The 14,237-nt window shown below is 33.5% G+C and overlaps 1 protein-coding gene across 5 annotated transcripts in view; it reads right to left on the bottom strand.

Annotated features, from left to right (window-relative positions):
* Positions 1-14,237, bottom strand: part of Znf280d (zinc finger protein 280D) — an 86,344-nt gene that overhangs the window by 51,063 nt on the left and 21,044 nt on the right. For all 5 annotated transcript variants that reach the window (XR_004388857.1, XM_032911184.1, XM_032911183.1 and 2 more), the window contains 3 exons: positions 7,464-7,581; positions 3,470-3,640; positions 2,960-3,069 (listed from right to left, as the gene is read on the bottom strand). Coding sequence is in view for 4 of the 5 variants with exons in the window: in XM_032911184.1 (XP_032767075.1) it covers positions 2,960-3,069; positions 3,470-3,640; positions 7,464-7,581 (399 nt within the window). In the remaining variant the exon portion in view is untranslated. The remainder of the gene's footprint in view (positions 1-2,959; positions 3,070-3,469; positions 3,641-7,463; positions 7,582-14,237) is intronic.

Raw genomic sequence — 14,237 nt, 5'->3', positions numbered from 1 at the left:
ACGAACCATCACGTGGACCTTTTAAAATATGAGTTCTGGAGATTCAAGTACTCTTGAAAGAAACTGATTGCTAGAATTATCTTTTCAATTTCTAAATCTACAAATGTAAAAACATAAAAAAAAAAAAACCAACAAAAAACCAACCAACCAAATCCCCAAAACAAACAAAACAAAACCACATTTAAAATATATCTAGAAGTAGGAAAAATACTGAATAAAAGTGATTCACAAGAGAGGAACTAACTTATATTTACAAGTTAAAGTTGTACCCATAAGTGTATTTGCTGGGAACAGTAGTTCACACCTTTAATCTCAACACTCAGGAGGCAGAGGCAGAGGCACTAGTTCCTGTGAGTTTAAGGCCAACCTGGTCACTGAATTTCAGGTCAGCCGTAGCGGTGGCTACATAGTGAAATCTTGTCTTGAAGGAAAAGAAAAAGGTAAAAAGAAAGTAAGTATATTAGTATCCTAATAAAATGATCTTTTCCCCTGGGATAGAATGGAACCACTACCAAAATAATAATAATAATAATATTAAAAATAAAAAAAAAAGCAGAGGAAAGAAAAGGCTTTGTTACTCATGTTTTTGTATTTTCCTTCTTGGAGACAGTGCTGGCCTGCAGTTTGCTAAGTAGACCATCTGCCCTTGAACTCAGAGATTTGCCCGCTTTAGCCCGAGTCCTGGGATAAAAGGCCCAGGCTTATTTCTTGACTTTTCTGAGTTATATGTAACATCTATGAACTCAAAATTAGAAAAACAAAATGAAGCTATTTCTAAAGGCTTTTATAAGACTAATAGAAATAATGCTATTTTTAATTTTAAGGAAAAGAGGCATTGTGTGGAATAAACCTACTATACCACATTGTAGAAAATCACTTAGGAGCTGTGGCTGTAATTCAGTGGTAGAGCACTTGCCCAGCAAGCAAATGGGTCTGGGTTAAATCAGAGAAAGATAGGTGTTGGGAGGGAGACTTAGAAGAAAGAAATTATTTAAAATATATGTATTAAATATGTGTATCGAAGGACAGGACTAACCTTATTTAAAAACCCCCCAAAAGGGAAAATCACAACAATCTCAGGAAAATTAGAATTTATAAAATTCTTTAATTCAGTCTTCCAATTAATAATGGTCATTATTGATTTTATAGGTAAATGTTAGACCTGGCTATCAGGAGAAACCATGCCATGTTATACTTGGTTCGTGATTATTCTCCTGAAGCTATAAAGTGACCTATGGAAGAGGTAGGTTTAAGATCTCAAGAAATTTCTACTTTACTATTTATAAAAGTTAAAGGCTTCACAAACATGCTCATAAACTATAATATACATAACAAATCAACTAAATGCTGTTTTATTTTCATACACACAAAAGGATCAGTTTTAAAAGTAGTACAAAAGCCTTGTTCGTAATACCTTTTTAATAATATTTTAGATTTAGACCCTTAACTAAAAACAGATTTAAAAAATGGCAAACAAAAACGGAACAGTAAATGGAGTAAGGGACCACTTCTGAGGGAAATCAAAATATCCTAACACATTCAAAAGGCAAGAAGAACAACTTGAGAAACAAGGACTAAGTTTAGATTGAGGTTTTATATAAAGATAATAAGCTACAGAGGGCACAACTACATAGGATCCAAAACCAACAGAACAACTGCTGGGCCACATAACCATTTTTATTAAAAGATTTGTTTTTATTTTATGTGTGTGTGTTCCCTACATTTCTGTATGTGCACAGGTGTATAGTGCCCAAGAGGCCAGTTAGAGTGTCAGGCTACCCTGGAACCTGAGTTACACACAGCTATGAGCATCCATGTAAGTGGTAGGAACCAGATCCGGGTCCTCTGAAAGAGAAGCAAGTGCTTTAACCACTTACCTATCTCTCCGGATCCTAAATCTTTTCGGTGGAGGGGAGGGGAGAATTGGCATTTTCATAAAAAGGAAGTTGAACATGACGTGGCTCATGTTTATATTGGGTAATGATCAAGTAACAGTAATTACTACGTCTGCTATCTTAAGTTTCATCCTTTATTAGTACATTCACAAAGCCTCTCCTCTTTTTGATAGACAATGTGTTCTTCAGATTACAATCATCTTACAGTGTTGTGTTCTTATAGAACATAAGGAACTTACTTCCTATGTATAACATAGTGCTGAGGGTTAGCCTCTCCATACCCTTCTTCCTTAACCTCCTCAACCTCAAGTAAACTACTTCACCTTCTGAGATAATTTTTTTAGATCATGTAGTACTTGCCTTTCTGTGCCTGAAAAATTGCCCCATGATTCTGAACTGCTGTTTTTCTTATCTTCCCTGCCTTCCTGACATTGGGAGTGGGAACAAGGAGATTACAGAACAATTTTATAAAGGCATAGCAGAGCACAAAAAAGCTAATATTTGAAGGAGTGTTACCTAAACTTTGTATTTCACACATGCTTTGAAATTTTCTTCAAATCTAAACTGAAAGTTTCCTACAATAAAAACTCTATATTAATTTATGATAATGGAAACTATTCTGGATTTATCAAAACAATTATTTCATATGAAAATCATGAACATTTGAAGTTTATGTCTGAATACTGATAATGTATATAATTTATTTTCATTATCTAGTGTGGAATTCACATATTAACATATATATAAACTATAGAATTTTTAAGTCATAAAAGATTGAATTCACACAAGTGGTTTTACAAATCAGAATATGATTTAATCAATATATTATTGTGTTTAAAATCAGAATACAATCAACACATACTGTAAATATATGAACTAAGGAATTTTACTATCATACAGAATCATTCTGAATATAAATTTTTACCTAAGCTCTACGGATTTATCCAATATAAGAAGATTTCATTCCTAACTTACTAAGTCAAACAATCATTTACTATAAATCCAGTCATTAATATTTTTACAGATTTTCAAACTTTCAAAATTAGATTTTGGAAGAGATTTACCGTCATGTGATTTTTCAGAGGATCCAAAAGATTGAAGTGAATATTACACTTGGGACATGCTCTTGGAAAAGTTGTTCCATTTTTAGATTGATTTGATGAGCAATTTGTACCTAAAATAAATTCAGATCAACTATGAAATAAAATGCATCATTTTTCAGGGTTTTTTCCTTTTTTTTTTTAACAAATTATTTTTAAATATTACTGGGTACACACACATGTATGTACACGTCATATTTGCATTGGTGCCCATGGGTGCCAGAAGAGAATGTTAATGTTAGGTTCCGAGCTGGACTTAACTAGTAGTTGAGAGCCACTCCCTGTGGGTGCTAGGAATCAAACTCATGTTCTCTGAAAAAGTTTTAAGTATTCTTAACCAATAAGCCATATTTCTCCTGCCTTCCAAATCAGCACTTTTTAACTTATATAACCACTATTCGTTTCTTAATTTGTAACTATTTGCAAAACTTTAAATACTTCAGAAATTTCTTCTTTTTAGACCAGAGGTTTTACCTTGTGATGGCACCACTTGGAGAGACATCACTGATGGAGACTTTTCTGAAGAGACTACAGAAGAAGCATCTGTTCCAGAAATATTTTCACTGGGTTTAGGCTTTTTTGGGTTAACACTGCTTATGTCAGAACCAGAAGGACGTTTTGATAAAAAAGAAGTTTCATTCAAACCTAAAATGATTTAAACAGTGGGAAAAAGATTTTAAAACATTATAAAAATACTACTCATACACTAAGTCTAAATATGTGAGAACTAAAATATATGACATAATTGAACTATGCTCTATCAGTGATAAAAATTAACCGATAGTGTTGGGTATGGTGGTGCACACCTTTAGTTCCAGTGTTTAGGAGGCAGAGACAGAGCTTTGTGAATCTCAGGCCAGCCTTGGTCTATCTAACCAGTTCTAAACCAGCCAGGAAAAGCTACAGAGTAAGACTCTGTCTCAAACAAAACAAAGGAATTAAATGTTATAAATTTAAGACAGTATAAGGGAATAGCATAAAATCTATTAAGAACATTCTCCATATGGCTTGAAAAAATAATGAAACTAAAGATATTCTGAAGTTCCTAAAAACCGTTTATCTTCAGATGCTTAAATAATTCAAGATTTAACAACATTTATATGCACACATGCACAATAATTTGTTCCAAACACATAAATCCTTTTAAATTTCTTTCTTTTTTTCCCCTTCAAGCCAGAGTTCTTAGTGCAGGCCTGGGTGTACTGGAACTCACTTTGTAGACCAGGCTGGCCATGAATTCGGATATTTGCCTGACTCACTGCAGCTTGACTGATGGGGTAAAGGTGTGCATCACCATGCCTGGCTAAAACTACTTAAAATGCCTAATGTGATGTTAGTCCTTTCCTGACTAACAATGTGATCTCTTCCAGGCTTGTGATGCTACACACTTACTGCTTTGTACCAAGTAGAAACTTCTATGCCTGAATAATATTTGACTCACTCAAATGAGAGGGTACATAAAAGAGGGAGTTGTGTCTCATTCTGCCTCCCCCCCCCGCCCCCCCGGAGCTGAGGACCGAACCCAGGGCCTTTGCGCTCTACCACTGAGCTAAATCCCCAACCCCAGTTGTGTCTCATTTTAGGGGATATATTAAGGAGTGTCTGACAAAGAAACTCTACCATTTGAGTTACTAGACTTCTGCATGAATCTTTCTTTACATAGAGATCTCATTATTAAAACTAATTTTCCTTTTGAAAAAATCACCATAAAGCTAAAGGATTAAGCCTTAGAGTATCAGCAACAGAAAAACAAACTCTTTTTTAAAAATAACACTTAAGGATAATTTGTACAAAGGATTCACAAACTACACATTAAATAGAGCCATCTATACACTAGATGTAGAAGCATTATTAGAGAAATCCTAGGCATTTAAGTAAGATAGCAAAGTTAAAAGCCAGATTCTGTCAGTCTGTTTATGTATTTGTATTTAATTTCTGTAACATTATCATACCTTATTTTACAAGTTACTTTAAGATCAAACAACATATTCAAAGTACCTTAAAATATTTGGTATGTAGAAAACAGTAATTAATAACAATTATCATTAATAACAAAACATTTAATATTTTAACATGCTTTAAAGGGTAAAAATTATTCAAACAGAGTTGTCTATCATTTTTTTGCCAAGAGAATAAAATTCTATTTCATCTTTAAAGACAAAGTTATGGTTTTTTTCCTTGTTTTCAAAACACTCGGTCAGAGACAGATACACTGCAGGTACATGAAAAAGATCTTTGGTGGTGCAATCTCATTAACATGTTTATGTTACTTGGAAAACAAAAGGGTGATAGCATTTTGAATTAAGCAACCAATTATAAAATAGACTGGATGGCAAATATAGACTTCTTTAATGTAAGAATTTTACATGAGAAATCTCAGCACTAAATAAAACCACTCTGCATTCTTTCCAATCTCTTTTACATTTATTTACTTATCTGTATGCATGAGTATGCACAATGCATGGTATTTGAGTGGAACTCAGAGAACTACTTATGAGAATCTGTTCTCTCCTTTCACTGTGAAGTCAGTCTCCAGGGATGAAACTCAGGTTGTGAAACTTGGAAATAAATCTTTTTCCTGAATAAGTCATATCAACTAACTGCATGTATTTTAAATTCTGTCCCTTTATCAGTTTTGTTAGGCTTATACTATTCTCTATCCCCCAAATGGTCCTAATGCTGCCAGTAAAAAATCCTAATTTCTTTCAAGGTCAAAATTAAAATCCCATAATCTCCATAGACAGTGGTCTGTCAATCTTGTTACTAAATAAACAGCACTGACGGACACAGATATTTATTATCAAGTCCTTTGAACCTTATAAATGGATTTTCATACTTCACTTATCTTATTTGGGCATCAAAAAAGCCCCGTGGGAACTAGAGAAAGAGTCAAAATGATATCTTCAGGTGCCTTGCTCCAGGTGTGGAGAACTGACTGAATTACACAAAAATATTAATAGCCCCATCTCTTAATAATACAAAAAAATTTAAAGTATGAAGGTCAGTTGATCTGATAAAGACTAAACATTCTTAAGAGCAGAGGTTCAAACCTACAACTTCCTAGTTATCCCACTTAATGAAGTTTCACTCACTGTAGTAGAAAGCTGAGAGGGAGAATAGGAGTCTTTATTGTTTCTTTCTTCCCAGAAGTTTCAAGACTGCAGACTTTTCCTATGAGTAAAGTCTATGAGCTTCCTAATGCCAGACTTAATACAAATATTTTTTCTCCATTTCTTTTCGCTTGTACCTATTTTATTAACAAGATATTAGTAAACATTTTAGTAAACTATGTATGTAAGTGACATTCAGAGACGTGTTTATCAAATAAGGTATTTTTAAAATGGAAAAGCACTTTAAGCCCTATAATAAAAAAAATTACAGGAAAGTCTGGTAAACACCTCATTAATCTATTTAGTAAACAATCTAAACATTCCAAATGTTTTGTACATCTTAATTTAAACCTATATATTCAAATACTTGAATATATACAAATTGCTAGTGTTCAAAATATTACCTTTCCTTATTTCAAGGAATTTTCACTAAGACAAAATTCCTCCATAGTATGCTAATGTGTTTTAGATTCATGAAGCATATCTATCATATGAACTAAAGGAACTCTAAAAGGTAAATTCCATTAATCCTCTATGTCTAAATCACTGATACCTGATTGTATGTTTTGAGACACAGTCCTACTATGTAGTATAGTAATTCCAAGGATGGCCTTGAAATTATTACATTCTCCAGGTGAAAATCAAACTGACAATAATCTTCTCCCACAGCCTCTCAAACGCTGAGATTCTAGGTGTACACCATCACATTCAAGAACCACTTCTTTAAATTATCTTTTATTTATGATAGGAAGGGAGGGTTTGGTAAATACACACATGCCACAACATACATGTGGAGGTTAGAGGACAACTTTCTAGGAGATGGTGCTTTCATTCCATTCTGTGGGTCCCAGAGTTAGAACTCAGGCCACTATGCTTGGAACTAAGTGGCTTTGACTGTGAGTTGTGTCACTCATCTAACAAGTACTTCTTTACTGTGGCCACCGTATAGCATCACAAACCATATTTAACTAGATACTGAAATCACTTACTGAGCAAGAAAGACACAAACCTAATTAAGAATTCAATTATAACCATACGCTTTATACTAGTGATCATAGAAACTAATTTTTCTTAACAATGTTTATAGTTATCTAAAGCCTTCTCTAATTCACTGATGGTTTTAAGCATTTTAAAGTTGAATCCACAGGAAAAAAGAGTACAAGGTGGTTTAATGAAGATTTTAAATAAAACTGCCTCAAAAAAGACACTCAAAAACTATTTACAGGAGTCCATGTTAATATATACTAATACTAATATATACTAACACAAATATGTGGATTTCAAAACAGAAACTTAATTCCGTATGATTGTCCATCATTTCTTTTAACAATTTTAAGGAAAAAAGTAACAAAACAAACCTGCAATAGAAAGTGTTGGTCCCCCTTGGTAATGTGACAATCCTGTATCCTGGGTCAAGTCAAACAGTAACTCTGAAGGGTTACTAGATAGAACTCGTGGTGAATTTGTTACATAACCCTGTTAAATATGAAGAAAGAATATTGCATTTATTGGCCATAGGTATAACTACTGTTTTACACTTATGTATAAGACCAATTTAACAGTCTATCTGTATCATTAAGATAAACTTTTTATGTTTGATGATTCAATTAATAACAAGTTAAAAACACAAAAGTAATTACTAGCTAGACAAAATTATCATCTGTTAAAATTGAAAGAAAGAGAATAGGGCTTGTTTGTTCCTATCTGCCTAAATAAAACTGACCACCTAATGTGGGCAGCAAATTTCAATCCAATATTTTAAACGTAAAAGAAATGCAAATTTGTTTTATATCTGTAAGACCAATACTTGCTTACAGGTTCTAAAATTGCAGTATTATCATCAATAAGCAAATGACAGAAATCAGTAGAAACTGCACAACGAAAACACAGTGAATCGACCGTAAGTCCTACTCCCAAGTAATAATGTAGAAAGTGAATGATTTTATATAAAATGAATTTTTAAACCATCTGTTTTGGAGAACCTTATTACTTTGTAGTCAAAAAGAAAAATAACGTACTCCTTACTTTTCTATTGTCCCACAGAAACCAATGCTAAACCAAGGAAGGTCAAACGTCATAAGGCAAAAATCAAAGTAACTTGGCCCTTGACGTGAACAGTGCCAATCAGAAAGGGATTTATACCTCAGTCAGTGTGTCTGCTCCAGGAGACCTGCAGCTCAAAGAAATTTTTAGCCAAGCTAGCAGAAGATCTCAAGAGCATGGTGAAAAATAGGAAATGGACTATACTGCAGTTAAGAACAGAGCAATGTAAGTTTTATGTAACTGTATGCATATTCAGTATCATTATGAAGTGGACAATACAACTGAAAATGTAGGCTCTAAAACTATATATCAAGTATAATAGTGTGTGTGCGCGCACACACACACACACACACACACACACACACACACACACACACACTCTCTCTCTCTTTCTCTCTCTCTCTCTCTCTCTCCAACATTACATATAAGGAACAATCACTGTGTAAACCAAGCTCTGAGTGATTTCTGAACCTTCAACCTGTTAAAATGCGTAATCCACAGGTTTTTAAGTTAAGCAGTGCTTAAAAATAAATTGATCCACCCCTCCAAAAAAAAAAAAAAAAAAAAAAAAACCAAAAAGACAAAATTTAAAAAAACAAAAAAAACAAAAAACAAAGGCAGACAGTGTTACACGTCTGTGATCCTATCACTCAGGAGATGGAAACAGATATCTATAGAGCAAGCTCAAGGCCTGCCCAAGCAACCCTAGCTCAAAACGTGCTTTTAAAAAATTATATATATATAATATATATATGACCCAACCCTTTTGTCAACTTACTGAGCACAACATTGCAAATTAAAATATTTAACAATTAAATAGGCATTATTTAAAATAATGTCTACTACAAATAAATTTACTCACAATGTTTAACTGCTAGAATCATGAACAAGAGATATGTGTTACTCCAGAACTATGAATAAGTTAAGAATAATTGCAAGGTGGAATGCAAGGTAGAAAAACTGCTCAAATTTTAATGATGAATCTAAAGTTTGGTTAACACTGTTATGTAACAGGTAAGATGCTAACATGAGGGAACCTGGATGGGAAATATCAGAACTCTTTTCTATAAGACTAATATTACTTTTAATATGGTTAAAAAAAGGATAATGTTCACTCTAGGTTATATATTGCTATGACTTTGAATAACAACTTTACCTGTAGCTATCAAAGTCTCTAAAGGGTCCTTTATTCTACTTTCAGGAATTTTTGGTTAAAAAAAGTTTAGTGGAGAATTATTGATAACAGCCAAAAATTAAAGCCCATTTTACAATAATAAAGAAAGAGCTAAATCCATGAGCTATTATATAACCATTACCATCAAGTTTTTAAAAAGTAGCCCATGTTCCTCAAAGATTATTAGTGAAAAAAGTGTAGAGGGCTGACCTACACAATCTAACCCTCCTGTCATGCACACTGATCTCTTTTCTAAGCTCCTCTCAGATATGAGTATCACAGAAACATAAAGGTTTTGTTTTGCGCTTATAAATTAAAGTGTAATTAAGAATTTCATTTTGGGGGTTGGGGATTTAGCTCAGTGGTAGAGCGCTTGCCTAGGAAGCGCAAGGCCCTGGGTTCGGTCCCCAGCTCCGAAAAAAAGAACCAAAAAAAAAAAAAGAATTTCATTTTGTACTACCTTTACTGACAATGAGATTGTTATAAAGTCTTAGGAACAATTTTTAATCTTAAGCAACACCACACTTAGAATTTGAGATGGACATGGGCATCTGAACCTTAAGATGTAAAGAAAAAAAATTATTAATTTCATGAACTAACAGTAACCAAGTACAATCTTCATTGAAGTAAACATTTTCTCCAAATATTTGTACTTTTAAATACTCACTTGTGCTGTCAGAAAACAAAGATGCTCTTTAACAAAACTAATAAAGTTAATCCTGTTAAACACACCCCAAAAAGCAACTTAAGTACCCACAGTACTAAAAGAGGTTACTCATTAGTCAGCAAATAACTAGCTACAAAGAATTTTCAAATAGAGAATTTTTTATATCGTTTGCAAGTTCAAAATAATTAAAAAATGAACTACCTGAAAACTGTCTGTTAAATGCACCAATAAGAGTAAAGTAGACATGATAACAGAATTAGAATAACCTACATTCATTTAACCACTTAGCCTTGGGCAAGTTACTTCTGAGCTCAAATCATTCATCTTTCAAACTAAAATAGCCACATTGTATATATTAACTTCACTTGTTCTCCACATAGTGTATCAAATAGTTATCACAGTGGTATTAATAAAGACAATATACCTTCTAGTTCTATAGATTGGTAGGCTAAAGTTAGGTGGTTGAGGAAGGCTCTCAATACAGCATCTTTTATTACTGATGGTGTTGAAACTATAATCCAAGTCTAAATAATAACATAAAATTCATGGTCATTAGCCATCATTATATTAACTTTACCAATGATATTAATGATAATATAGTCAACCCCTAACGGAAAAAGGTGTTGAGATACAAAGATATTCCATAAAAAATTAAACACACAAAAACATAACATAAAAATGTCAAACTATTAGTTATAATTTACTAAAACTAATTAAAATAATAATTTACTAAAGCCAGTAGCCTTCAACATTCAGAGAGAAAGCCTATTAAATAAGACAATTCCTTCCAGAATAAAAGTCTGTGATTTTAGCTTTGATCACACAGATTTAACTATATGACTCCTAAGCTCCCATACAAACCAATTGGCAAATCTGCTCTTTTCCAGCAAGTTTCCAGGATTTAAAACCATCAACTGAGGTGTTTTTACGGTCACAGAAATAAAATATTCTTAGTTGAAAAGATTTTACTTTCTAAATTTAAAAAAGCTGAAATGCCATCCCTTTGCTACTTTCTTCCTAAGATTATGAGCTTTGTATAACTACATTAGCGACCTTCTCCTCTCCAGTTTTCTCCCTAAATGCCAAACAACTACTAACAAATAGAAAAAAATAAATGAGATAATTGTAACTAATTCTTGTAAGAACATAAAAAAAAAAGCCTTTGGAAGTCTAGAGGATACAAAGACTGTTTTTTGTCAAACAAGAACTATTTTAAGGAAATTTACTACTCACTAAATCAGTGCTAACCTAACTTTCCAGCTTCAAGATGATTTTACACATTTAAAAATAACTAAACCTCCAAATACTTTTTATATTGTTTACTTGTTGTTATTTACCAAACTAGAAAATGAAGCAGCAAAATATTAAATATTACTTTATTTTTAAATTATATTAAATCCATTATGGATCAGCATGAAATTAGTCTTATTTTGTATCTTTGTAATTTTTATTTTCATTTTGGGAGCCAGAGTCTTGGGACTCCCAAGTTAGCCTCAAACTCACCACTTGGCCAAGGATGGCCCTAACACCTGATCCTCCTGCTTCTACCTCACCAAGTGTTGGAATTAGTTGTATGTGCCTAAACCCAGAAATCTGTGGGAACTGGGCAAGCTATCTTCCCTAATAACCAAATTCTAAGCCAAATTCTCAAAAAGAGAATAGAGACTCGTGACAATATGTAATTGAGAGAAAGAGCATTTAGCAGTATGAATAACCACTGTGGATATATTACTCTGATCTTATCAAAACTCATAAGCCAGTACTTTCTTAAAGGTGGATCACTATGAAATCTGTGAGCTTCTGGTACCCTGTCCCATTGAAATCCTTAGCCCACAGTACACTAAGTATTTATTCACAGACATTTCAGTAACACATACTTTGGTTATTTGCAAACTATTGGTTTCACTGAACTATCCCAAATATTAAAAAAATTCACAATACATCATCAAAAATTCTATTTATTTATACTACCCATCAAGGAAGTCTTGAAATACTATGAAGCAACCAAGATCAATATGGCAGAGTAAAGCTTTCCAACACTTTGATTTTTGCTTGATAGATCAAATTTTACCATTGATAAGAAAGAACACTACTATCAGCTGTTTTCCATTAGGTGATGAAGGGGCAGGTGTACCCTATTCTATTTTGAGGAAATCTGTATCAAATCTTAGGATTGAATAACAACAGCATTCTAAAGTGGATCCCATGGTACCATCTAATAATATTCATACCCTGTGTGATTCCCTTCCTTTTAGTGTGGCTGACAGCTGAGTTGATTCTGAACAATATAACAGGGTAAAGGTGGCAAGCTATATAGCATCATTTTATGAACATGACTGTTTCCTAAAAATAATAAAATCAAGCCTGTCTTCGTGGCACACACCTTTAATCCTAGCACTTTCGAGGCAGAGTCAGACAAATCGCTGACTTCAAAGTGAACCTGGTCTACAAATCAAGTTCCAGGACAGCCAGGGCCGTTACAGAGAAACCCTGTCTTGAACCATTACTACCCCACCTTCCAAACAAGAGAGATTAATAAGAACTCTCCCTTAGCCCTGGCTAAGCCCATGGAGGCACACAATTTTAATCCTAGCACTTGGGAGGCAGAGGGGCAGAGGGGCAGAGGGGCAGAGGGGCAGAGGGGCAGAGGGGCAGAGGCAGGCGGATCTGACTTTGATGCAGAATTGAGTTCCAGGACAACCAGGGCTATATGGAGAAACTCTGCCTTTAAGGAAAGAAAACGAAAAAAAAAAAAAAAAAAAGAAAGAAAAAAAAGAACTCTCCTAACTTTCAGGAGGCAAGCAGTCATTTTGGGAAGACCCAACTGGCAAGGAATTAAGTCAAAAGCCAAAAGGATACCGAGACTCAGTCTGACCCCTTAGGGAACTAAATGGACTTGGGAGATATTTTCCAGTAGTGCTTTAGATGAGACTGCTTGAGGATCACATCTTAAATGGTGGTACTGGCAGAACCTAAAGCAGAGGATCTAGTTAAGCTATGATCTGCCTCTTAATAACAGAAACAATAAGACTTTAGGATAATTAATGTATATTGTTTTATATCACATAGTTTATGGCAATAATGATAAGAAGAAATAATATACCACAGCTTATCAGCCATAATTTCAAGCATAAATATGTTCAATTAAAATGCAACAGGAGGAGCTGGAGAGATGGCTCAGTGGTTAAGAACGCTTCAAGTAGGTTCCGAGTTCAAATCCCAGTAACCACATTGTGGCACACAATCATCTGTAATAAGATCTGATGTACTCTTCTGTTGTGTCTGAGACAGCTACAGTGTACTTATAATAAATAAATAAATCTTAAAAAAATTGCAACAGGTATTTCAGCTTGTTAACCATGCTTATTATCCTAAACATAATCATCAAGATTATTTCAGACACAGAAGTGCTACACAGAATATTTAAAAAGACACAGTCAAGGGTATACTAACAAAATAACATTAATGGAAGATTATGTTTAATATATTACAAAATGTCATTGAGGGACTTCTTGTAACTGGACTATTTCATTGGGAGTGCATGGCTGAGTGGCTACCCTGCAAACTCTGGTACAGACTGAGTGCTTGTCTTGATGCACAGAAAGCCATCAGTAGCTTGCTCAACACTGTTCTTGTGTCATCAATGCAAAGGTCAAACAGTGAGAAAGAAATTGTTTTCAATTATCTTCACAATGGTGTTGAACCGAAACATACCACCCTGAGAATGCTAAACTGGGGCAGTCTTTCCATTTTTTAAATTAGACACTCATATACAGGATATATAACTGTGTATATATATCTTGTATGTATGTGTGTATATATACTTATATTTATTATGGATTAGCCTACACTGAGCTCTGAGACCCACCTAGCTATAGATCTGAATGAATTATTTAATCACTGTAAACCTTAGTATTTATTCAACTATGCAATGGGAGAAGTAGCAATCCCTATATCATAGGTACATTTAAAAACTATGAGATTCATTTATGTAGAGCATTTAGCACAAATATTTTGTCTATTATTAGTTTAAAAAAACTGTAATTATTACCACTATCTATTACTTTTCACTAAGGATTTTTAAATAAAGTATGAAGGTAAATTTCTCAGAATAAAACACTACTATCAAAGCTTCTCAATAATTTCCAAATTAAAAATACCTGGCCCAGTTTGAAAGCATAAATATTTTGCTATCATGTGACATTCACTATAATCCTTCTATTCACATTTTGACAGTATTAGTTTTCA

The sequence above is a fragment of the Rattus rattus genome, chromosome 8 (assembly GCF_011064425.1).
Source record: "Rattus rattus isolate New Zealand chromosome 8, Rrattus_CSIRO_v1, whole genome shotgun sequence".
Taxonomy (NCBI): Eukaryota; Metazoa; Chordata; class Mammalia; order Rodentia; family Muridae; genus Rattus; species Rattus rattus.
The sequence above is the reverse complement of the archived record's forward strand: the minus strand, read 5'-3'. Positions and strand labels throughout refer to the sequence as shown.